The 26678-nt window shown below is 45.7% G+C and overlaps 1 protein-coding gene across 1 annotated transcript in view; it reads right to left on the bottom strand.

Moving 5' to 3' along the window:
- The window catches only part of KIT (KIT proto-oncogene, receptor tyrosine kinase), a gene marked incomplete at both ends in the record, with an annotated part of 54192 nt that overhangs the window by 27110 nt on the left and 404 nt on the right, over positions 1-26678 (bottom strand). The window contains 3 exons of the mRNA XM_082482171.1: positions 1126-1262; positions 4417-4695; positions 8347-8586. Coding sequence (XP_082338297.1) covers positions 1126-1262; positions 4417-4695; positions 8347-8586 — 656 coding nt within the window. The remainder of the gene's footprint in view (positions 1-1125; positions 1263-4416; positions 4696-8346; positions 8587-26678) is intronic.

The following is a 26678-nucleotide window of genomic DNA, read 5'->3' as shown; positions in this document are numbered from 1 at the left end:
GGCACAGGACCAAAAGCCCCATCTGCGTGTCCCATGCCGCCTTCATGTCATTTAGACCCCCTCAACCCTTGGAGCTGCGAGGCGGGATTTCTGGAGTGGCGAGCACTTAGTGGGAGCCGCTCTGCCAGAGCCGCTGGATTAGCTAAGTGTGGCATACCCTGCCCCAGGGAATGGGCCTCCCGTTCGCTTTTCTGCCCGAGGACATGTGATTTATCCAAACACCACAGCATCACAGAAGCCTCTTTTCCATAAACACGCGGAGTGCAAATTACGTATTCTGGTCACTACAATTAGCAGTAAAAGACCAGCCAATTAGCACGGGAGCTTATACAGCAGGAGTTACTAACAGGTCGTCACAAGGGCTTTTAATTCATTTACATTTCAGGGTATACGCAGAACACCAAGAAGCATCCTTAAGAACAACCCAGTGCCTGCTGCTCATTTCAAAGGCAGAGCTGGCCGCACACTGGCTGACCAGGGGAGGGGATCTCTCTGCCCCTCGTCTGCAGAATAGCTGCACTGCCGGTAACGAACTCTCCTGGAGCACTTAGCCAATAATTTAATTTGGTGATGCCAGGCAGTAACTTCATCTATCACTACAGACAGAAGCCAGTTGACTGTTTCATTTTTCTGAACTTTCCCTGTTAGTGAGGCACACCATGTAATTTAAATGAATTAATCATTCCTGCGAATGCTTACTACTATTCCTGTCACATACAATCCCATGCTAATTAGCAGGTATTTTACTGTTAATGATAACGACTAGAATATGTAATTTGCAGTCCATGTGTTGATATTTGCAGCTCCCATTGATTGCAATGTGATGTGTAGGCACTCCGTGCTTCCGTATTTAGGCAGCCCAACAGAGGTCACCTAAACTTCACATTGACGAGCCTAACTTTAATTTCTGTTTGGGAAGAGAAGCCCGTGCGGATGCTTTTCCTCCCAGTCATCGGCACGGGCACGGGACAGCTGTTCCGGGCCCCTCACCAGTCTGTGGGATGCGGAACCTTTGGAAATGCAGCAAATCCAAACCCATCCAGCGTCAGGCATCCAAGACAAGCATGAGAATATCTACAGAGAGTTTGTGTACTACACATATATGATACAATTAAAGGAACTCACCCCACTTTTGTGATAAATCCAACGAGCTTTTACACTGCTATCCACATCCGTGATTATGCATGTAACTTCAAACTCTTCCCCTTCTTTGAGAAGCTCGTAGCTTTTGGATAAGGTGATGACAGGAAGAGTTTTATGAACTGGAAAACAATTTAAAAGTGCGTTACTTTTCATTAGCTTCAGAGCTTCCAAAGGGGGATAAAAATCAACAGTCATTAACTTTCCAATAAAATTTCAAGCCTCCGAGAGGTATTAAAATTTCTTTAACATATTACACAGTTGTTCCTTTACAACAAGCACATTTCTGCTTCAATCTCCCTTCAAATTACACTTAAAGTTAGATAATACTTGTTAGAGCATAGCAACTTGCATGAAGAAACTTGAACGATGTTGAACTGTCAATGAGATGATTTATTCCATGATGATTCCATGATTCCATTAAAACGTTGCACTCTGGAACCTAAAACACTGTGATGATCAGCCACTGAAGAACCGCAGCCTAGCATTAACTGCAACTTTTAATTACAAATTAGGACAGCGGACATGAGGAACTGTCTGACAGGTCCCTGAAAAGCCCCTGACGGACAACCTAGGAAGGACAGGTACAGCTCAAGGACTTCAGCACGCACGCCCCCGAAAGCACCACAACCTCTGCCCACAGTGAAGGTTCACAGAGGTGGCTGGAGCCAAGACCATGGACAAGTTTGTCACCCAAGAGGTAGGTGGTTACTAGCAGTCGTGGGCTAGCTGTACCCCTCTTCTGCTTCAGGGTGTCTTTTGTCAACAGTCAAGTATATTTGAGGATTATGTGCCTCTTATCTCCACAAAGTTCTTCAGCTCTTCCTCTGTTCCCTCTACTGTTTGTTTTTCTGTTTTCTTCATCCTTTCTTCAAATTTTCCTCATTCAAGAGACTCCACTGAACTTCCCACTAGGGCATTTATGCAGGAAGACTCACTTTCAATCCGTGAATGCAACACATATCAGATAAGGCCTTCCAGACTCTCTTCCTGCCTCTGACACAGGCTTTGTAGTTGTCTTTTAGGTAAATTATATGAAACTTAGGAAAACTCCATGCTTTTCAGCCATTCATACTTTAACAATAATGTTTTCCTCATGTTCTACAGAAGAGAACAAAGGACCGTGTTTGCTCTCTTCAGATATAAAGGCTCACATAAAAATCCCCCCCCGGCATTCAGCAGTACCCAAGAGACAGGAGGAAGCCAGTGCAGAAGGCGTGCTGTGTTCTCACCCGCCAGCAACGTCTACAGACAACCAAAAAAAAAAAAAAAAAAAAAGCCGTAAGGCTATAAAGCCCCTCATTGTTTGGAGAAGGGCTGGACATAAACACTCCCTGTGCTATCGTAGCAGAGCTGGTGCGCGTCTGAGTACGCCTGCACAGCTCCCCGTTTCATGGATGCCATCTTTCTGCACCAGAAGCTCAAGCCTGGGGGTCTGAGCGACACGGTTATGATTACAGAAACAATGCCCACCAAAGGGTCTCCAACACACTTAAGCCTTCAGCCAAGGAGAAAGGGGGAGTTTTACCTAGTGAACTCGACCAGGATTGAACACAGCAATCACAACACTGAGGGTGACAACGCTGCTTTGCTGCTGATAGCCTCCAGCAGATGCTTCCACTTACCGTACACTCTTCCACAGATGGAGACGTGGGCAGAGCGCCCAGGTCTCGCCAGCCACCTACAGCTGCCCACCATCAGTGGGCCACTGGAGATGGATGTCAGGACCCTCCCATCTGAAGTCACCGCTCTATCAAGCAAATACAGACTCTTATCCCGTAAAAAAAGGCAATAGTGCAACACCACAACTTGCATTCTCCTATGTCAGAGATATGTCAGTTATGCCAATCAACCGCTTGCTTTCTTTGGCCATCACTGAAGAAACAGTTGAAAAAAACCCTTGTTACAGAACAAACACCAGAGACAGCAAGAATGGACTTGATTTTTGTCATCAAAGGAGAATGCCAGAGATGCCTGCACTGATTAAACTTTTGCACTCATCTCATTAATTGAAATTTATTATTCATTAAAATTCACTATATCAGAGTTTCCAAATCGCCAGGAAAAAAAGACTTCTTCAATTTGCCACAGCGAAATGCAGACTTGAGACATCCCCCACCACCGAGAAGCACAGCACCGGGCAGGTCACATCACAGAAGCTGCCGGGGCACAATGCAGGGGTGTGCGAGGACAGGGGGTGCTCCCTCCATCCCTCCCTCCCCGCTCAGGCCGACCGGCAGCCTCTGCGTGGCACACACGCCGCGGCAGAGACACGCTCGCAGCCGCAGCGAGGGCTGACTTTGTTCAAAACACCCCAGAGCTGCGTGGAGAGCAAACCTCATTTACTTCCCCCTGAGGAAATGCTGAGCCATACCGGGCGTGCTGAACCGCTCCCTCCACTTCGCTCCTGGGGATTTATAACGTGGATTAACGACATACAGGGTAACCGCAGGCTCCAAAACGCCCCCCCAAAAAACAGCCTGTAATGTGCTGTGCAGCCAGACGTCGGGCTTGTCCTCCTTCCCAAACCCATTTAACCTCCCAACAAGGGCACGTGATGATCAAAGGTAGGGCATCATCAACAGGGTCGCAGAGCTAAGCGACACATCTGGCCGTTCAGCCACAACACACTCCTCATCGTGATCTGGGTGCGCGGTTGTGACCATCCTCACTCATGGAGATGGAGACAAACAAGGGCCTTCTGCTGTCCCAAGCTCTGCCTCTCCACTGAATACCTCTTCTTCAATACCATCGATCAGTTCCTCCTGCTGTCACTTGTGGGCAACAGACACATGAGTCAGGCACTCAAATCTCCACCTTGCCTGCACAAACCTGTCCAAACCTCAGGACACTGGTTTGCCCTCAAAATTTAACAGCACAACCCACATTTCTTAGAATAGTGAAAAAAACCACCTGGAAATCACCAGGAACAGAAAATGACAGCAATCGTGGCCAAACCTGCTCAGCACTGCCACAAGCCAAATGTCACGAGATCAACTTGTGACCCCACACAACTTGCCCAGAACAAGCTTTGCAAGCCCACCACCTTCCACTGGACCGCCTGCAGCAGTCACAGGCACCACAGAGCAATCCCCTGGTGTGCAAGCACATCTGGCTTTGAGTAGGAGAAGACTCCAAAAGCCTCCAGAGGAGACCACCACCTCCCCATAACAAGGTCAGGACACAAGGTGAGGCTTCACAGCAATTCCCATCAGTTCCTGGGAGATAAAGAGGAAGAATCAGGTGCTCTACGAGAAGGTGAAAATCCTGTGTTACCTGGCCTCACATTCAGGAAAATGTGCTCCGATATCTTCTCAACTCCATTGTGCTTGGCCAAGCACTGGTAGCAGCCCTTAAACGACCTCTGTACATTCTTTATAATTATGCCTTTCTGGGGATTGGGAATGAACGTCATATTTTTGGGGAGAGGTTTGCCATCGCATTTTCTCAGCGTGAAATTTGAAACATCTGGATCTGTTAGGGGGCACACTAGCAGGATGTCACTGTCTTCTTTTCCATAAATCAGAGAATCAACAAGGAAGAGCACGTTTGGATCTGTGAAGAAACACAAAGACCTGTTAGAGAAGCTGACATTGAACAGGGAACTTCTGATGACCCTAATTCTGCAACTGGGCCCTTACATCAAAGAAAGTTTTACATTCAGCCAGTAAAACTTAGTATTACCCAATTCATGTTTACCAAGAGATATTAAATTTTCTCTTAAAAGAGCAGCACAACAGGAGCTGTGCAGTAGCATTCAATACCAGACACACTAAAGAATCACGTGCACTAAAAATAATCCCACTGCTTTTTTATTTGGAGATGGGGATCTTTTTTTTTGCCTTGTTTAGCTCTAAAAACTCCACCCTCCACCCCCAACAACAGTAAACAGATTTTCACAGACCATTAAACGTAATTTGCTTTTAGCTCGTGGCAGGGCTGTAAGGTTTCATGCCCACAGGAGGATTTTGAAGAAATTTATGAGCAAATGGAAGTCGAAAAGCACCTAAATTATGGTTTTCACTTCTGTAAAATACATAATCTAAATGAACACACATTGCTACCAGAGGAAGCACCAAACAACTTCTCTCTCACATGCGCCTCCCTGAAAGCAGGGGTTATTTTTAGCCTCCTTAGAAAAAACTGGGCATACAAACGGCGTATCTGATTGAAAAATTGTCATGTAATCTTTCACAAGGTAACTTTTCTAAAGCATTTCATCTTGGCCAACCACAGCACACAAACATACAGTACTTTAAACAGTTTTACAACCAAAGTCGAAGCCCATGATAGCCGATGACCCTGAAATGCTAAGAACCTCAACATTAACAGCAAACCCAAAAATAAAGGATGATGTGGTGAAAAACTCTGTAAATGCTTATTCAGTTCCCATCTGCCCTCCCTACAGAGTAGCTTGAATTAGAGATGTAGAAACAGAGGGAAAAGTTTTCTTTCTTTTTTTCCAAACTGACTTTGTACAACTTGAATTATTAGAGATAAAGAAACCATGACTTAACACAAAAGACTTAGAGAATTTGGTTAAGACGATGGACAATGTGCATTTGAGTTAGGACAAGAAGTACCAGGCTGAAAATGAAGTACGGGACATTTACGAAAGCAATTAGGAAATGCTAAGTTGAAGGTTGCTCATCACTGAACAGAGAAGTTACGGGCTGGTTTCTAGCTTAGAGTGAGGGTATAGTTTTAACCTCACTTGATACGCCTGCCCATGAAGCCTCCACAAACTAAAAGCTTTGAAGCATCAGTCTAGAACTAGAGGATGGAGACTACTAACGAATGAAAAAGTAAAGCACGACGTTTGAACAGAACCGAAGTGTGAGGTTTTGCACATGGAGATACTTTGAGAAATGCTATGTGCTATGAATAGCTGTCGCTCCCAAGCTGGAAGAGCATGGACTAGAAGACCTGACCTAAAATGTCCCTCCCTGACAGACTTAACTGATTGCTTTCCTCTCAGTTCACTTTTTCTCCAATACGGACCGAGCCAGCATTCCTTCACTATACAGAAATCATGGTTCCCCAGGAAAACATAAACGCACTCTTGAAAGCAGAAGAAAGGAACAAAGACCTGTTTCACCAACTGCTGAAATTGCAGGCAAGGCCTTGCTGGGGTAAGCAGAATTGCTAAGATGCTCCCCTTCCCCTTTTCCATCCCCCTCTAGAAGGGAGATGTCACAGAGAGAAGATATGAAAGGATTTGCCATAGGGAATCCAGGCACAAAAAAGGTCATATGCTTCCCTTCATGGCTTTCCACCCCAGGTGCAACTCAGGTAGCACTTGCTTTTTGGGCACACCTCAGGTTTCCAACACAAGATGTGGTGGTGCTTATCATTGCTTGTGTCTGAAAAGACCTGAGATCAAAATCAAAAGGTTTTTCTCTCTTATGTAGGTGTCTGAACTAGCTTGATCTTCACTACACTTGTATAGGGACACAACTGGCTTCTATAGACAAAACACAGGCACTTTCTGCCAAAGCAGAAAGGTGAAAGAGGTAAGCGCCTACAGTCTGTCAATACTGTGTCATCCTTGGTCACAGAAGCATAGAAAATTCATTGTCAGCAGATCCAGATGGACATAAGAGAGAAACAGCTGCCGCCATTTCATGTGCCAGTTGGGACTGCACAGGATCAAGGTTCTGCTTCCAGTGAGGTACTCCCGGTCCTATTCTCTCTTCATTACCAGCTTTACAAGCAGAAAGCATATAGGGTTCTTCTGGCAACCCCACAAGCAGCTGAGCCCATGGTAGCATCTTCAAGCTGTTGTAAGATGTCACTGAGCCCCAGCTACAAAGGTTACTCTATTGCAAAATGGTGGCCAACCTCACAAACATTTTACTGCCAAGAACTTGTCAAAGTGAAGCTTGCACATTTTTCACACAATTAATACAAAGAAATTAACAACGTGTTGCATGAGGGCCACACAACTTCTCTGATGGTAATCATGTTCAGGGGGAGGGTTGTCTGCTATCCTGAGGTGAAGGAGTCACTTACTTAATGGAAGGCACAAACATCTCTCTCTATGATCGCAGCTGCCTGGGATAATTACCATGACCTTCAGAAAACCAGTCATGGTAGATAAAGTCAACAATGGTTTTCACATATAGGTAAAATACATGACAGATTTCCTTTAGTTGCAGCCTCAGAGAAACACAGAAGGTCAAGAAAACTCATCCATGGTAGCTGCATGGCTATTTGGACAATTCGGGAGTGGTTAAAGGAGCACTCTTTAAATTGTGTGGCCACTATGTCATACATCTTCCCTTGGGAAAACACTCTTTGCTGTGCTGTGCTGGTATCTCCCTGTCTTGGAAAACCACCTTGTAGTAATTCTTAAAGGAGTGGCAGGGTTCAGAGGAGGCTCTTTGAGGCAACCCCTGTTGGACAAGGAATGCTGTTTCCAAGAAAGTGGGTGCTGTAGGACTTTTTTGCATCAACAGGGAAAAAAGACCACCAGAGCCATGTAAAGGAGAAGCAAAATAACTGTCTAGCTTGGAAAGGAAGAGGGAATGCCAGACATGGTAAACTGTCAGCTTGAGCCACAGATCAGGAACCAACAAAAGAAGAGAAGAATCTGAAGAAAACACTGGACAAAGAAGAAGGGTACTAAAGGATCGGGAAAATGTGTGAAAGCAGAGGCACTTCTTTCCCATCTAAGACATTTCTGATCAGTCACACGGTAGATCAGGAGCTGGAGGCAGAGGAATCATTGCTGCCTGCTGGCTTAAGCCTGAGAGCGCGGCCCCGAAAAGCCAAATCCTTTAGCTAACTGCCTCAATAAATCAAGAGCTTGGGGCCAAACCTTACATGACTCCATATTGATGGATGGCATGGAATTAAAAAGACATTTCCACATATCGCTTGCTTCCTCACAGTACAACTGACTCATACAACTGATTCAGGTCACTTGGCCAGCTTCTAGGAAGACAGCTCAGGTATATTTCACCACAGAACAACGGAGGTGTAAAGAGAAACTCATCCGGAACTTTGCTTTGGTGACAAAGGCCATTGCAAACAAAGCTGGGAGTGAGTTTTCTTTCTGCTGGACAGGGAAGATGATCTCTTCTATCAGACTGTGTTCTCCCTCTGTACCTCAAATTCATTCCTTCCTCCAGCATTGACTGTCCTATTCTTTTGGGAGGGGGAAGAGGAGGGGAAAGCAAAAATAATGCCTTCATTGATATTTACCTTTTACAAAAACATAAAAAGAGGTGACAATACTCCCTTTGCTTTTGCATATGTATCTGCCTATATCTCTGACTGTTGCATTTTTGGTGTACCACTCTTTCTCACTGGAAGTCCTTTCTTTTGCCGATGGGTCTGAGTTCTGGAAATTCCAAGTCACGGGTCCATCCTCGTTGCACCTCAGCCTTAATTCCTCCCCTTTATTCACAACCAGTGAAGATTCTTCATGGGGCAGTGAACAACCTGGGAAAAAAAAAAGCATGGAATACAATGTCTGTCAATACAACACTTCCTTTTTTTCTGCAGCAAAATTGTTATTTATAGTTGTATATGTGCAGTTAATATTTTGGGAGTTATTTCTTAAAAGTAATAAGCTGCAATGGCACTGTGCAGTTCTACAGACATCATGTGGCTTGCAAGACCTTCGGCTCACAGAGCAAATAACCACTGCAGATGGAAACCGGCCTTTAAAACACCATTTGAAACTAGTTTCAGATGCACCAGTTTCTGCAATGGTTTGGCTTTTGAATGGGAACAGACCCAAGCTATTTAAAAATTAAATTCAAGAACATATGAGCCTGATTCTACATGGCAGCACTTTTAATCATTCTTTGTCATTTACTCAGTATGTTGCCAAGAACTAAAGTTTCCTTGCTCAACAGTTATCTTTTTTTAACTGCTCTCTCATGTATTCAGAAGCTCCACTTACACTCTTAGATTAGAAGTGTCCAGTTTAGTGAAGGCATCGGTGCATGCTTTCCATACTTGCTTATTTCTTTAGTTGAAGAGCAAATCCAGCATTTCTTACTTCCAGAAAAATTTCATGCATAATGTTCTTCAAGCTTCCAACCCAACACTACCAAATTATTTTCACTGAGGTACCAATCTCCTAGTCACTAAAGCTGTCCTACATGACCACTTGGATTCTCTTTCACTGAACATGCCATAACACAACTATTAAAAAGTCGCCAGAAAATAAAGCTGTGTAAAATCAGCAGCCGCAATTCACAGTTCCCAACTACTTCCCAACTTAAACCGCGTACTCGGAGAAAGGAGCACATTCAGGCTTCTCTGGCTCCACTAAGATAAGCCAAGCAGGGGGTTGCTGAGTTAGCATATCCCTGATGTGAAAGTCTTAGTGAACCTACAAAATGGGATTCACAGCCAAAACCACAGCTAAATTCTTACTACTATGGACCTATTTGAACATCACAAGAACGTAAGCAAATATGGAGGTGGTCTTGCAGGAACAAACGCTTCCCCTTTCAGAGTAGCTCTTTAGTCCTACAAGTAATCCTTAGCTTACAGTAAGTGTGCCGTTAGCTAATGTCCCTCTCGTGTACAAGACTGTACAACGTCCATATGTAGCAGCAGAGTCATGCCACTGAAAATACTACTTGCATTCAAAAAAAAACCCCACACTCTGCAGCTCCTTTCAGAGGCTGAATTTCCCTGCCCACACGGAGAACAACAGACGTTCAAGCAAAACAATCGGATAATTAGTTGGGGCGAGGTTGTGTGCTCCAGACTTAATTCACTCATCTCACAGCTTTAGTTGTTCTTAAGGTATATAGCGGATTAAGACCAGGGTCAGGTAACTGCTCCTCTTCCTGACAAATCCACCACGGAGCAGGAAGCAAAGGAGGGTCAGACCACCTGCAGGGTCTAATTATTCGGTTTGTGGCCTGGGTTTTGGAGGGAGCCCTCATTCTCTCCCCATCTCCTTCGGATTCAAATTTATTTCTCAGTGCTAAACTCAACAGGCAGTCATTTTTCCAGCGCCACCACAAATTTTCCACGAGGTCCACTAACCCCGCATACACGCTTCCGTGACTGAACACATAAACAACCATCCTAGAAATAATAATCGCCAGCATAAAGGCGGGGGTGGGGGGGGAAGCACTTTTAATTTCAAATCTGCTACCTCAAAGTGCAGGTGTGAGCCTGAGCCGTGACACAGCAGCTCGACCGAGAAGAGTGCAAGTCCAAGGTCTCAGGAGCCCAGGTCCCAGCCAGCAGTGGCTCTGCGGGCAGAAGAGCTGGAAAATTTGGAAAGCCTGGGACAGAGGGGGCCTGACAGCAGCATAAGGAGAGGCAAGGAGACCTCTGGTTTGCAAACCCCTCAAATCAGAGCAAGCAACCTGAGAAGGCAGAGGGCAAAGACCTCTGAGAAGGTCTCAGGAAAGACCGTGCAGATACTTCATGGGGATGTCTTTGGAGGACTTCTCTGCTGCTTCCCACAGGCCATGGGATGCTTCAAGCAACAAATGACATGAGCTGCACAAAACAGCAGACGTGCAATGCCGTATACCCACTACGGTCCTCAGAGGAGTGAGGGAAGGTTGGGGAAGGAGAAGATGGGGACATCCTTCCCTGGAATCACTCCCTGCCTGCCGCCAGCACGGTCTCAGCCTGGGCCCTGCCAGGGAAAACGCATGTGTGGGCAGACTGGGATGTCCCCCGCTGCCCACCCCCTGCCCCACCACCGAGGAGCACGGCACCAGGCAGGTCACACCACAGAAGCCGCCAGTGCACAACCCAGGGGTGCGCAGGGACAGGGGGTGCTCCCTCCATCCCTCCCTCCCTGCTCAGGCCGACACACACGCCATGGCAGAGACACGCTCCAGGCCACAGCGAGGGTCACCCCTTCGTTCACAATACCCCCGAGCCGCGTGGAGAGCAAACCTCATTTACTTGCCCCTAAGGAAACGCCGAGCCATACCGGGCGTGCTGAACCCTCCACTGCTCTCCTGGGGATTTATACAGCAGATTAACAACTCACGGGGTAACCGCCGGCTCCAAAATGCCCAGCCTGTAGCACACTGCGCAGCCAGGCATCGGGCTTCTCCTCCTTCCCAAACCCACTTAACCACCCAACCCCAGGGCACAAGGGCACGTGAAGGTCAAAGGCAGGCCATCATCAACAGGGAAGGATCGGCGGTAGTGGCGCAGAGATTAATGTCATAACGGACCTATGCGACGGGCCTGGATCTGCCCAAGCATGCAACATGGCTGCCACACGCGCAACTGCTGACGGGGGGCTGCAGCGACGAACCTTTCCCCTGCTGAAGGCTGGATCTCTAGTCCCACACAGAACCGTCGCCCCATGGCCCGCTGATGCACAGCACAGCATCCCACAGCCAGGCGGGATGTGTAAGAGCCATGCCTGAGCCGGCGGCGGGAAGGGACACATCCAAAACCCGACACCACTTGCATGCAAAACCGCACTCTGCAGCTCCTTTCAGAGGCTGAATTTCCCTGCCTACATGGAGAACAACAGACGCCCAAGCAAAACAATCGGATAATTAGTTGGGGCGAGGTTGTGTGCTCCAGACTTAATTCACTCATCTCATCACTCATCTCACAGCTTTAGTTGTTCTTAAGGTATATAGCGGATTAAGACCAGGGTCAGGTAACTGCTCCTCTTCCTGACAAATCCATCACGGAGCAGGAAGCAAAGGAGGGTCAGACCACCTGCAGGGTCTAATTACTCGGTTTGTGGCCTGGGTTTTGGAGGGAGCCCTCATTCTCTCCCCAACTCCTTCGGATTCAAATTTATTTATTTGGATTCAAATTTATTTCTCAGTGCTAAACCCAACAGGCAGTCCACAAGTGCCTGTTTTCCCAGCGCCACCACAAATTTTCCACATGAGGTCCACTAATCCTCTACACAAACGCACATGACTGAACATATAAACAAGCATCCTAGAAATTAATAATTGCCAGAAAGATTAAGGAAGACATAATTTCATATTTTTATGCCACTTCTGTGACTTTCACCTACTTTTTCCCCTAGCACTCATCATACCCCTTCAGGTTAGGAGTTCAAAATTTTGGAACGCTTATCAGGACTACCTAGCAAGTTGGTGGAAAGTTTTAAAAAATGGTAAACAACACCGCGGAACATGACTCCATCCAGAAGCACAAGACATACGTTACGTACCGGAGGTGAGGAAAGAAAGGCATAGAGGGAACAAGCACACTGTGTCACTCCACAACAAAAGCCACGATATTCCAGTTGAAACCACCATTCGTATTTTGAGACAATCTTGTTATGGTTCCTTTACGCAGCCTACAAATTCTCAGCAAAATGAGTTTACAAATCCAGTTAATGCCTTGTGCAAAGGATTCCCAGAATCTGAAGGGTTTTTTCTGTTGCCTTTTGAAAACAACATGTCTTCAAGAAAAATATGGCAGTGTAAGAACAGGTTGTAAATGCAAGAACTATCAGATGTGCTTAGTATTAAGCAGCTAAATATTGCCTGTCTTTAAAAGATAAGAATTAAAATGGTGCTTAGAAAGATGGGAATGACTTTGTACCTCCTTTTTGGACGAATAATTAAGTAACAGAAATCTGAGAGTTTAACCAACAACTTGTAATCCAGTGTACTAATCCCCACAGTACGTGTCCATCTGCTGTCTCTTGACCTTTTCTCAGACTGCTAAGGCCTCACATCCGAGACTGCTCCGTTTGTACCTCACCTGAGGTTTGGTACATCTTGCACTCCAATCTTGCGCACTCCAGGAACACACGTAACTGTGACAGTAACACTAATAATCCGGGAATCAGTTGTGTTGGCAGTGTGTATGCCAAGGATGGTAAGAGATCTCCAAGTGCCGAACCCAAAGGCATATGGAGTCTGCTCTCTCCTCCCAGGGCTCCAGGTCCACCCCAGGCAGGACCACAACTGTACCTGTCACCAGTGGGATTGTAAACTCTCTGAGCAACAACCCATGGCTATGTCGCCACTGAAGATTTCCAGGTGTAGGTGATCATCATTACTCTGTTATCTGACCCACACCTGGGCAATGCCTCCACCTTCTCTCTACCTCCTTACACCTTGGAAAAGGAGATGGACCACTACCTTATTACTCAGCTGAGTGTCACCACCTTCGTGAAGCCCACCTGACCACAGGGACCTCAGAGGACATGGAGAAGAGACAAAACTCATCCTCTGCCCCTATGGCCCCTGCGGGATAATGGGGGCAGGTGATCCCACTGTTAGTCAAGGGCTGTGGATCCCACTGAGAAACATCCAACACTCTCCATACACTGCATAGCCAGAGTGCCACACCGGGGTTCTGGATGACCCTCTAGAATTGCTATCAAGGGCAACTAGCAGGTAATTATTTATGCTAACAAAATATGTTGATAATGGCAAATATTTAATAAGTAACAATAAATTAAAAAAATAAATATATATAGACAGAGAATAAATTGGAAAGCTCAGAGTTGGACAGCCCAAGACCCATTTTCGATGTTCTAAATTTGTGTCCCACAGCTGAAAAGAGCCACTTCCACTATCCTAGCTTCTCCTTGTAATACAACAAATCTAAGTTAAAAACTACAGTGCTGGGATTGCTTGTGAACAAGGCTGTGTAACTGAAAAAAGAAGCAGAATATATGAATATATTACAAGCAGCTTTCTAAGCCCTAAAAATGAAGTGAGATGGAGGAAAGAGGGGGAGTACAGCAGTTGTGACTTCTGCATGCAGAAGGAACATCTGGAAAACCAGGCTGGAGGAATTAGAAAACGCAACAGCTCTAGATAATACTGATAGGAAATGCAGGTCAAATTGCAGGGATATGATTAAGGACAGCAGAATGTTCCTGTAACAATTAAGGGATGTGCAAGCAAAAAAAAAAAAAAAAAAAAAAAAGCTTTGGCTAAGGAGTGCACCATCCTGGAGAAAAAAAAAATACGTTTTATGTGAGAGCTTTTTCAGCCCCAGCCACAACACTGCTGTAGCACGGAAAAGGACATCAGGTGCAAGTCCACATCCTGCTCAAGAGCAACTGGAGACCATCTCCAGCTGCCAAGCAAACAAAGGACGTGGGACTGCCATGGAATCAGATGAAGAGTCGAGCGGTGTGGATTTTATTCCCAGCTCTGCCACAGATTTCCTGCACAACCTGAGGCCAACAGGTTAGTCCCTCTGTGGCCATTTCCTCTTTCAATTCTTATCTAAACATTAAAAGGAACAAGAAGTTTGTGGCAGCTCTACAGCACAACAGATTGCTTTCAGAGAAAAAAACAAAACAAAACAAAACAAAACAAACCCAAACCCTGTGCCTTATCCCACCTCCTTCCACATTAAACTTATCTCAAACATCTCCCAAGACACAGTACGGCCACAACCTGCTCACACCCAGTACCAGCCTTTCTGCCAAGCCCAAGGGACTGGCAGTGCCCTGCCAGCGGGTTCGCTGCCACCCAGCAGGAGCAAATCCCTCTCCCTGCCTCTCCCAGGGCTGGGACACGCTGTAAGGGCACGGCAGGCTCTTCTGAGCTTCTGCCTCTTCCGTTTGTGGTCATCCATAACCTTCACCAGCAGCACCGGTCCCCATGTAAGCTGTACAAACACCGCACAACGAAAACAATGTCCTGACCATGACCTGATCCTGCCCATGATTTCTAAACCAGCTAACGTTTTCCTATGACAAATGCACTGAGGAGGTAAACTTCAAGGGACAAAACGTCTGCGACTCGCGTGTAAGATCGGGGTGATTGCATACGATTAGAGAGACTACTTTCTTCTCAGCGCTTATTCATTCTGGGCACTGGGCTCATTTCAAGGGCTATCACACAGACCTTACTCACCGCATTTTTCAGTTTCTCCCCTACAACAACATAAGAGAGCAGAAACAAGAGATACGCCTTATCAGTTAAAGTAATGGCACTGTTAGAGATGCAGTGGTCTGGGGATATCAGCAAGACATGGCTTGCAGGGAGGTAATATCCTCTTTCAGCATACCCAGCACTGCTGGAAAAATGAACGTGTTTTGAGACGCACAAGTGTCCTGCAGGTCTGAAAGAAAAGCAGAAGTAAAAACGTCTTTTTTACACAAGTGCAGAAGTCCTCGCCAGATGCCTGCCCGGTCCTCTTTACAGTATTAGTTGGTCTAATGGAAGAGCATTGCCTTTCCTACTCTGTCTCTCATTTGTTAAAGCCACTATGACACTTGACATACACTATGATGGGGATGAATTTAAGACCTTTTCAATTGTATTTCCGTTGCCCTGCCATTTCATGCCCCAGGGAAACAAATAAAAGTGTCAAACTCGCATGTTAATCACACTGAAATGACTTTAATTTACTCTGATGTATAAAATCTCCCAGATTTTTCAAAGGAGAGGTGCTATCATATGCTTACTTGTTTTGTTCCACTTCACTAAACAGACACTCTCCCTTATGCTAGATGAAAAGTTTAGCAATGGCAAATGTCAATTTTAAATGATTTGATCTGAAAGCTACATCAGCTCCCGTTTCGGCTAGGCTGCGGGGGAAGAGAAGGCTAGCAATGTAGCCTCTTACTTCGCAAAAGAAACCATCCACGCCAACACCCATGCTTAGCGTCTTCCTCAAAGACATAGACCAAAAGAGACCAAAGACTTGGTTGTCCCCCTTTAAGCGTCACGGACTCTCGGTGTACACGAATGCCACGAATCTTTGCTGATAGACACGCTGATCGGCTCCTCTGCCCCAGCTTCAGCTTGGAGACTGAAAAATAACTGTCACTGGGCATGCATTCCAGGGTCCGGACTGATTAGGCTTCCCCGCAGAACCAAGCGGTTTGTTTCTAACCCATCTAACAGAGTCAGTGCCATCTGCTGACCAACAGGCTCTTCAACACCATGTGTTTCCCAAGCAGAAAGGCAGAGCTCCTGCGCTTGGCTCTGAAGTTTTGGATCCTCAGAGGCCATAAGTTACTAAGCAGAACACCAGGGGAGAGGATTAGTGGGGATTTTGACATTTATCCAGCTGCACGAGGGCAACCGCTGTCTGTCTTCTCACACACACCCCCCTCTGTAGACTCTTTGCCCCGACAGGGAAGGGGGCAAAGGAAGGGCACTGTAGAGGGCAGAAGACAGGAGCTCGCCAGCCCGGCACGGGTATCCCACAACACAAAGAGGGAGTGTGGAGCCAGCCAGCCCATTCCCACCCATGGCAAACCCCAGGGAGGAAGTGGAAGGCAGCTGGAACAAAGGTTGTCTTTATCATCTTGGGCAGACATGAGCGTGGGGAGCCACAGAGGCAGCTGGACCTTGGCCGCAGCTGTGGGACACCCCCCCTTTTGCAGTGACACCCCATGGGAAGCTTTCAGCTCTACAGATTGGGGTTGCTCCTATACGGACCTGCCTCACTAAACCCCTCACGCCCTGGGAGGACACTCCGCAGGACTAGTAGAAGGCACTTGGAGCTTAACCCTTGCAGGGAAAGCAGCTCAGGAGACTGAGGAGACACCCAGCTACGCCTGAAGAGAGGTTGTGCACCCCTCCGAAGGAGATGTGGTTCATCAGAAGCAGCCAGCACCAGAGGCAGGTGGCAAGAGGACAAATCCACCCAGCTCTCCAGCTCTCCAGCCCCCGCGCTTCCCACTCTCTGAGCGACGTTCACGGGATCTTCAGGCAGGACGAGCCCGAGCACCCGGGCTGACCCCCTGCTTGTGGGTGGAAGCCAGCAGGTCCTGCTGGAGCGGGTCTCACCGCAGCGATTAGCAATGCAGCTAATCGTACTTTGCTCCCTTCTTTCGGAAGCAGGCTTAGCAGAGCAGCTTCTGCACATGACCTCCAAAAGAAAAGTGAGGGAGTTGCCCTACCGGCGTGAGTGCCACGCTCCCTGAAGGCAGGGGGCTGGGAGAAGGAACCCCACCTCCCAGAGACACAGACCCACCTTCCTCTGCCCCCCACCGCCGTGTTTTCCCTTGCCAGGGGGGGAAAAGAAGCTTCAGCCACCCAAAGTGGCCACTTGTCCTGCCGATGGAGCAGCTTGCCCGTGCTGGCTGGCACACCTGATTCCACCAACAGAGGTGTTTGTCAAAGGTGGCCGTGTAGCTGGTCAAACGCCGTGCTGCTTTCCCCTGGATGGGTATCAAACCCTTCTGAATCCTCCTTTTCCTGAGAAGTTATGGCTTTGGGGCTTTTTCTGTTGTTTTAGGGTTTGTTTTTTTGAAGGAGCACCGTGTGCACTACAGCAGTCCAGTCACTCATCTTGAGGCTCTATGAGCAATAACCTAGCCTAGGTGATTAATTCATTTTATTATGGCATGTTGACACACTATGGCCTCTTATACCTAAACTCCCCACCACAGAAGGAATCTACAGGCAACGTGCCAGTGAAGAAAATCAAGCCCAAAGCATGATTGACCTATCGGGGTTTTTTTAAACTAGAATGGTCTAAGCTTAAAATAACTACTAATTCTTATTCAAAGAAAAATACAGAGGACAGATAAATATGTATGTATGTACACACACATAAGTAGGATTTGCAAAACAAGAGCAACTGTTTGCGACAATACTTGTCACTGTTGAGATTTATACAATTATTTAGACTGATCCTTACTCCTACAGAGTTATTGCCCTCTTCTCTCTAATTTCCAAAATGACTTATTAACCAGCTGTTAGTTTTATCGGCTGTTACAACATATAAACAAACAAATTACAAAGTAAGTATGGAGAATGATTAAAAGGAATGAAAAAGCCCACTTATGCATAGTGTATTCAAATTCAGCTGTCATTCATCCAGTCTATTCCTTTAATGGCTTTTTCTTCTCACTTCTCTTTGCTGACATTTACATTAAAAGGTGCAGTATCTTTCAACTTCCATTTTGAACGAATGTTCCTTGTAATGAGCAACACGGGCTTGAACGCGTGTTTTCCGAAACGCAGTGAAAAGGTAGTTTTAAAGAAAAGAAATGAGAAGACTGGAGGGAAGTGAATCGTTTTGCAATCTGAATTAATGCCTATTTGGAAAAGGCTCAACTGAGGAAGGAGATGTAAGACTTTTGGCAATGCGAATTCTAATTATTTCAAGTCTTGGCAGTAATTTTATCAAATAGTAGCAATTTCATTAAAAGGTGCACTGGTAATCATCTACATAAGGCCTCCAGAGGGAAAAATATACCAATAATTGCATAATTATGTTATCATTGCTCTTATGATGGACCACATTAAATACCACAAAGAGGAGCACTGCTTTTTACTTTCTCTAGATATTTAGTTCAGTCCTTTTTCCTAGAAGATTACAGCAATAAACAAGACTTTCAGATTAATAAACACATTCACCAAATTTTGCAGAAAAGACACAGCTATCTTTTACGTCCCTATTACTTTGTATTCCCTTTTCCTTCACTGAAAGAACTGACAGATTCATGAGAAAAATGCTGGTTTTAGTAATAAGATAGCTAAAGTATTTATATAGCTCTTTTACTGAAATACAAGTCATTGCATCGCATGTCATGCATCCACATGGCAGCACACAGATCCATGTAAGAAGCAGGTTTTGGAGTATTTCCATATTTCTCCATATATATTAACTTTATTCAGTGGTGTTTAATAAGCCTGCAGTAAGTTAGATTTCCTTTGTCTAACTAGTGTACAAATTTTGCTGCTAATTAGGATGCTGTTAAAAAATTCTTGTAAAAGCGATGTCTTGTAGACAATACCAAATCTAATAAATGCATTTTTAATTTAATTAGAGCAGGATCTTTGCACATGCCTTCTGAAACTGTGACTAGGACACCTTGCGGAGGATTCATCGGCAGGTTCTTCAGAACCTCCTAGGGTGAACAAATCTCACCTCAGGTAATCATGCTAACACCCAGCAAGATCTGTCACTGATGTTGTCTTGGAAGTACCTTAAACACAGAGACTTCGATATTTTTCTGACAATCCAGTTTCATTTCCCTAGTTGTCTTCTGGCAAGGAGATACATAACTCCACCATTTAACTTAATCTTCAAAGTCAGCAGAAGCCCCGCTTAAATATTTCGCTTGCAAATAGTTTACTAACAAGCCCTACCATAAATTGCATATACATGGCATATATATAGGTAGCTGCTGATTGAAAAAGTGGTCCTCCTTCCTACCCCAGGAGAGATACACAAAAGGCATCGCACCGTGAGCGCCGTCTGAGTACCCGCCTAAGCAGGGAATCCCATTTCAGCATCGCTTCTGATGGCACCTAGTTTATGGGAGGAGACCAGAAATAACAGGGTTTACTCAGCTCCTTCCATTTGACCTCTTCTATTGTGCTGCATACCTCAAATCCTAGGTATGATAGTATTAGCATTACTGCAAAGTCAGCAATTTTACGTATAATACCTGGAAGTCAGACGTGCTATGGAATAGGAAACTTCAACAGCTTCTGTTACAATGAACGCTTCTGGGAGGAAGCTTTTATTTTGTTGAAGATAACGTAATTTCTTTTCAAAGTTAAAAAGTTATGCTCATCCAGGCCTAGAAAGCACTTCCACGCCGTATAAAATAGCAAACAAAGAGTTAGGCAGCAGAAGTAAAGAGAAGAATCTGGCAGTCACTGAGCAGCAGAAAAGGAATGCCTCAGTACCAGGTCCTAGTGCAGAAGAGCATCTAAGGCATACAAACAGAACCACTTCAGGTAAAATACCCCATTAAACTGCGTATTTAATTTAACGCTACATTAAAAGTAAAAACATAGCATTTTTATAATGCGCCTTTTTCCATTTAAAAAGTAAAAACATTCAACAGTAATTTTGCAAACACAACGACATGAATTTAAACTTCCAACTCCTCTAATCGTTAAAAAAAAAAAAGAAAGGCAAAAGAATTATTCAAGCCGCAAATTTGCTGCCAACATTTTAAAGACAATCAAACTACTGAAGTCAGAGAAGTCAGCCGCTGAGCACCTCTAGGCAGGTTGTGCTTCAGCAAGAAACCAGCCTTCGGCATCTGGAGTTTCCGAGCAGGTGCACAGAAAATATTTTCTTTATTTCAGTGCATTCAGCACAACTCAATTAAGCAACCAGTCCATTCAAAGAGGAGCTACTGATCATGAGTCGAAAAAAAAAAAAAAAACAAAACCATGAATGTTTCCTTCCATTGCCATTCTAAGACTAAAAAGAGGATGAGATGGACTAGTTCTAAAATTTTTACAGCACAGTGATTAGAAACCACCGCTTTTGACTACAGATAGGCCTTTCAGACATTAATTCTTTATTTCAAAACATTTCTCAATGAGTTCTTCTTCTGAATTGGCTGGCTTCTATGTGGTGCTATTTATCTAACGGAAGAACATTTCAGAATTCTCGTTTCCTTCATTGTAATCGATGCAAATCATCAGTAAAAAATCAATTATCTAATACAAGAAATGTCAACACTTTCTATTTTCATACTAAAACATACACATGAAGAATCAGAATAAGTGTATATATAACAAGCTACATAATTGCTTAAATACAGGCACAGTGATTAATCAAAGTAAGTATAACATTAAGTGCAAAGGCTATATTTAATTAAAACTCTATCTCAATGGTAATAAAGGAGGTTAAACCTTTCTTTACAAAATGATTAAGTACAAATGCAAAACAGTTAAAATGAGGCTTACTGTTAGCTGATTTAAATCATGATTAAAATCAGATTTACAATGCTTTGAATCAAACTGAAGCACACAGCACACGGAGAGGTGACTATTTTGTTAAACCTGGGAGGGCTACATTTCTTATCTGGAGTCAGATGTCAATTTTACACATGGTATCTGGAGGAAACGCAAACAAGTTGGAGAAGGCTGAGAAGAACAAGAGGAGGGGAAGTTACAGAAGATGCACCAGAAGAAAAAGCTGAAAAAGGTCTATCATAGAGAAGAGAAACTAAAGATGTTGTATTAATTGTCAATGTGTAAAATGTTATTAGAAAGAGGACGGTGATCAGAGTTCATTATGTCCATGAGAGCAGGGAAGAAAAAAAGGATGGAATTAAGCGACCAGCATGGGAGATTAGGTTAGGAATCAGGAGAAGCTTTTGACCTTTAACAACTAATTAGGTGCTAGAAAAAGCGGGTGGTAGACTCTGCCCCACAAATCTGCCGTACAGCAGGTCAGACAAAAGTCTACCTGGGGAGATCCGCTCCATCTGACCCCGGTGGAGAGCGGGGGACAGACCAGGAGACTCCTCCAGCCTTACTCTTAGAGTTCTCTGGGAGCCTCCTACGGCGTGCCGTGCCTCTGAGGAACCCAGCTGCGGGAGGCAGGCAGGCGAGCGTGTGAGAAAGTCAGATTTCACTCAGCAAAGAATGAAGTTTCCAGTCCCGAGGGCTGCAGACAAAACCTTCAACACGTGACGTCGGTGCAGCCATTAACTCCTGAACAAAAAACAGATTAAGAGAGCCAAGTGCACATTTTTAATCTCCTGATACCCTTCAGCAGGAACCTCGTTGGTTCTGAACGGCCTAGGTATGCGAATACCCAAAACACTTCCCTTACACAGCTCGTTGGGACCTTTCTCCTCCTCTGAAACGTGCAGGCTCTCAGTGACAGGTCATAACCAACAAGTTTGACTTCTTTTCCCAGTGTGGCTTTTGCCCAAAACTTTTCTTTAAAAGGAGTCCGCTCCATGCCATGAGGAGCATGTTCACCCAGCACGAGCGGAGGAGCACTACTTAGCTCAAGACAATTACTGATGGGAAAAGAAGGGAGAACGTAGGACTAACCTGCCATTTGCCAGGCTTCCAAAGAACCTGGAAGAGATGCATCTCGCTGACTTTCAAATTTCCCTGCCACAGTTTTCATCTCTTATTAACTTAAATCAGCCCATGCATCCTCTTTATCACTTAGATTTACAACTGTCAGTGCCTAGTAGACCAGCAAATTCTTCTCCGTATCAGATATTTAATGATTATGTTACATGATTACAGACTCAGCTGTCAGGTGACATTTAAAATCATAGACATTTAACACTGTCAGCCCCCCCAGTGGCAAAACCCCCTCTAGCTGATCATTTTATTAAACGACGCCTCTTTTTAGTCACAATTTTGAGGAATGATCCGTATGGAAAGTGCAGGAGTTGCATAGCGCGGTAACAACATTAGAAACTTTTCTGTCGTTTACATGCCTGTAAGAGACAATGTAAAGATCATATAACCAAAAGCCTTACATGGTGCACGAAAAAAAAAAAAAAATCTGTTGCGACACAAAAAAAATCATTAAAAATCCATTTAAAGGAATACCTGAAAACCTATGTTTTCAGAATAAATCAATATAATCCCCAAGTGTAAATCTGCAGAGAAATTAACATTTACTGTGCTTTCTAATTGGCATACCCTAGAAAATAGGCATCGCGTTCTCCCTTCAAACACAGATGTTTACACTCCCGTTACGCTTTTATCACTAACGGCAGCAATCTTGGCTGCTGGACAAACAATACAATTCGGTTGCCATTAGGTTTGGCAACCAGCCAAGGAGGCTACTCACACACGTAAAATTATGTTCATTTATGACTGTTCGCAGGGCTAAAGAGGGTCCTTTCGGAAAAAACCCTTCTAGTTTCCTAAAAGTCACTGAAAAAGCCAAGCACAATCCTCCTGCAGTAAAATAATATAGAAGAGTAATAAAGATTTTAAAATCTCCTTTATGTCAAGTCCTAGTAACTTGCCTGTGCATTCTCTTTAGATTTTTTATGATAAATGTCCTAAAGATGTAGCACACTGGAACCCGGATCATCATTTTCATTAGGTATCTTTAGCATCAGCTCTCCCCTTTCGCCTAAGGTTACAACGAACACCTTAAGCTCTATTAAGACTGAAGAGACTCATCATCTGAAGGACAGAAACAACTGCAAGTTGTTTCTTGTGCAGGGGAATATTCAGAAATTACAAAAAGGCTAAGTTTTATACCTAAAGTGAGAGGGTACTTACAGTAAATGCAATGCATTAGGATATTAGACCTCATTTCCTCCAGCCATTCTCTCAACAGCTGAAAGAGACTTAAGGAAATGAGTCAAAATCCTGGAAGATGTTTGTACTAGATGAAAAAGAAAACAACATCTGTAAAATCATGTGTCACATACATAGAGCAGGACAATGTGCAACGCTTGATCTCTGCAATGGCATTCGTTTTCAGGGGCAGAGAGAAAAAGCTGAGAAGTGGCTTAACCTTGAGCAATTACTGCCTCTCTTCTACAAGATTGATATGAGATGAGATCGGTTGTCATGTATTGTAGATAAACATATATGTTGTTGAAACTCTTTGATGCTGTACGGTTCTTGTTTCACCCAGAATTTGTTATTCCTTACCTTCAGATGACACCGGAGTGTTTACTGAAAGTTCAGGCTAGAAAGCAGCTTTCCTTCAAACTACAAATGCATAATATTTGGTATTTAGTTTGACAGCTCCAGATATGCCTTAAAAATCTTTTGAATAGCTCGCACTAACAACAAATTATAGTTCAGACGGAAACCCAAAGAATATAGATGTATCATTAGAGTCTCTCACAACAGACCAGAGAGAGAAAAGGACAGGTTTCACTACAAGAAACTCCTACCAGACTGGAACATGACTCAGATGTTCCTCCTAAGATCTGTCTTAGCTCGTGTTCACATGTGCTAAAGACATATCCTTTCTCATTCCACCTGTGTCCTGGTGCAACGTGTCCCTTCTGGAGGTGACTCAGGATCCTTTGATCAATGCAAGCACCTGCAAAGCCACGTTACTGTTTGGACAATCAACGATGGGTTTCTGGGAGGGCTGAGGCAAGGCGGAAAGCCCACGGAGAGCCAGCGTAACCCAGCGGTCCTACAGCTGCAGTCATCTGTGGATGAGAGGCTTTCCCTCGCAAAACGAGCACGTGGAAGTGCCTCCAGCCTCTGTGAATGGTACTTAAAACGGGATGCAAATAGGAGTCTCACTTCTTGCCAAATTTGTCACATTCTTTATTATAAAGCCTGAAGAAAAATCACTTACGCGCTTGCTGGGAGAGGGTTCCCAGTTGTACCGGAAGGAAAAAGAGTCGAGGATTGAGCGATCTTTGACATTTCCATTCTGCTCCTGGCAGTGGCCTTGGGCCACGTTTCTGCGCAGGAGAAGCTGCACAGCCGCAAGGGAGGGAGGAAAAGGAGAAGGGGAGAGCAGAGACGGGAACGGGGGAGTAGGGAGGGCAGGACATTCGGATGGTTTGAGGGGGTCAAAGCAGCGATTGAGTGACAGCAATCAGAATCCTCATCAAGTCAATCTGCCTCCTTCAAGCCTCCCCCCTCCCGGCTGACAGGTAGTGGGAAACATCATGAAAACAGACATTCTTCCCTCTGGGCACAGGGAGAGCTTCCTATTACTCTGCAGCTGACTGGAAAAAGAAAAGGCTATATTGACGGATGCTGAAAGGAACCACGTCCAGTCTTCCATGACCGCAGGATGGAAATGCCACAGAGACTCCAGCAGAGGACTGGGGGGTGGGGGACAGGGTGAGCCTGGGGGCGGGGGGGGGGGGGAGAGGCACAGAGAAAAGATCGTTCCAGAATACCACATAAAAGGAGGACTAGGCAATCCCCAAATGGAGGGAAAAGTGGAAGCATACGTTAGGATGTAAGAAAAACAAAAAATAGGAAGGGACTGTGGACAGAGGAGGTGAATGGTTTACCCTCCGAGAAGCTACATTAAGCTCTGTTTTCTACATCTTCCTTCCCCTATTTGCAACCAAAGGAAGGAGCTCTTGACTAAAGGCCAAAGAAAGATACTTAATATAAATTCGTATACCGATAAACAACAACAGGATAGGTCTGAATAGGGGCTGTGGGAGATCATCCAGCCCAAGCGCCAGCACTGAGGCAAACCCAAAAGTAACACAAGGTCACGCTAGCTCCACAGCCATCCCCCACAGCAGATCAGCTCTGTCCTGCCTGTCACTTCTGATGGCCCCTGCGCCCCTGCCAGGACACGAGCCATCACTCTGACACCTCCTCCAGCCCAAAACTACCCCTGAATATCCCTGCACCTGTGTGATACACAGACGATGCACATACGTACCCAAAGTTGCCTTTTGCAACAGCAAGTCATTTATGCTCACTACGCTGTGTATTTTTGCCTACACCAGTTTGTCTCCTGTGCCCCTAAGGTGAAATATCTCCAACAAGTAGGCGTCTGAACCCAGAACCGGAGGAAGGATCACGAGAAAGGTTCCCTCCCTAACCTCCAGGACGCTGGAGCCTGCATCTCATGACCTCCAGAAGATGCTGCCAGTCTGACCTGTTTCTCAAGCTTTCCTTAAGGACTGTAATTGTACAACGAAGGATAACTTTCAGGTGCAGGCAAGAAATACTTGAAGTAAAGCAAGTTGGTGGATCTTAATCACGTCAACTTTTTTTTTTTTTTTTAATTTATTTTGAGGAATAACCCATAGGTAGGAGAGTTTCCCATCCTTGTAGCCACGGCACTACCATTTTGCAGACCTCTGTGGGCATTCTGAATAGGAAAGTCCAAATTGTCAGATATCACTCTAGTTCAGATTGTCAATAAACAAAGGCAGCAAACCAAACACCTTACCCAAACAAAAATATTAACAAAAAATGTTCGCAAATCAACTACAGCCCTCTCTCACATCCCAAAGTGCTTAACAGTGAAGAACCGTACGTTGGCACTCCTGTTAGCTCCTGGAATTTTAGTTTTACTCGCTCCCGGCAGCGTGGGCAGAGACTTGCTCTGGCGCAGGGCTGCTCTGCGAGGCTCCTCTCTGTTGGTGGCAGCAGATGTTAAACACCTTACCCCGCGCATCGCTTCCCCTCATCCTCGCCTCGCTCTTAGTTAAGCGGCAAAATAACCTTTCGCGTTAGCCGCTTGCCGATTTCCGTGCGCGGGGGCCACATCCCTCCCCGGCTGCAACTCCTCGGACACCAGCAGCAGCGACCTCCTTACGGGCACCTTCGTCTGCCGACCTCCAAATACTTCTTAAGCATTACCCACCTGCACGGCCGCCCCGAAAACCATGTGCAAAGTCACCCAGTATTTAAAATCACTCGCCCTGTGTGCCGGGGCTGTGCGGTTAGGCGAGGAAACCCCTCTTTTGAGCAAGGAAGCGGAAGGGAAACTTCCCAAGTTTTTGGGCAAGTGGACCCCGCTCAGGCCTTCGGGAGATCGATAGATCTCCCGAAGGCCTGAGCGGGGTCCGCTTGCCCTCCTCTTCATCCCGGAGGATGGGAGCAGACCGGCTCTGATGCCTTGTCCCGGGGTGAGCCGCCTGCCCGGCCCCTCCGGACAGCGGGACACCCACCCGCCGGGACCCACCGGGGGCATCGACCCGTCGGGGCGCACCGCGGCACCGATACCGGGGCACGGACCCGCCGGGGCGCACCGGGACACTGACACCGGTGGGGGGGGGGGGCACGGACCCGCCGGCGGGACTCAGCGGGGCACCGAGCCCATCAGCATCCCCACCACCCCCACCCCCACCCCCACCACCCCCACCCCGGGGGGGGGGGGGGGGGGCAGCTTCACCTCCGGACACCTGACGGCGGCGGTTCGTTCCCCGCCTATTGTTCAACGCGCACTTCACCGCGGGGACATTTTGTACTCATCGCCGGAGAGTTTATTGT

This window comes from Vanellus vanellus, assembly GCF_965231255.1.
Source record: "Vanellus vanellus genome assembly, chromosome: 4".
Classification (NCBI taxonomy): domain Eukaryota; kingdom Metazoa; phylum Chordata; class Aves; order Charadriiformes; family Charadriidae; genus Vanellus; species Vanellus vanellus.
Note: the sequence above shows the minus strand (reverse complement) of the source record. Positions and strands in the feature narration are given on the sequence as shown.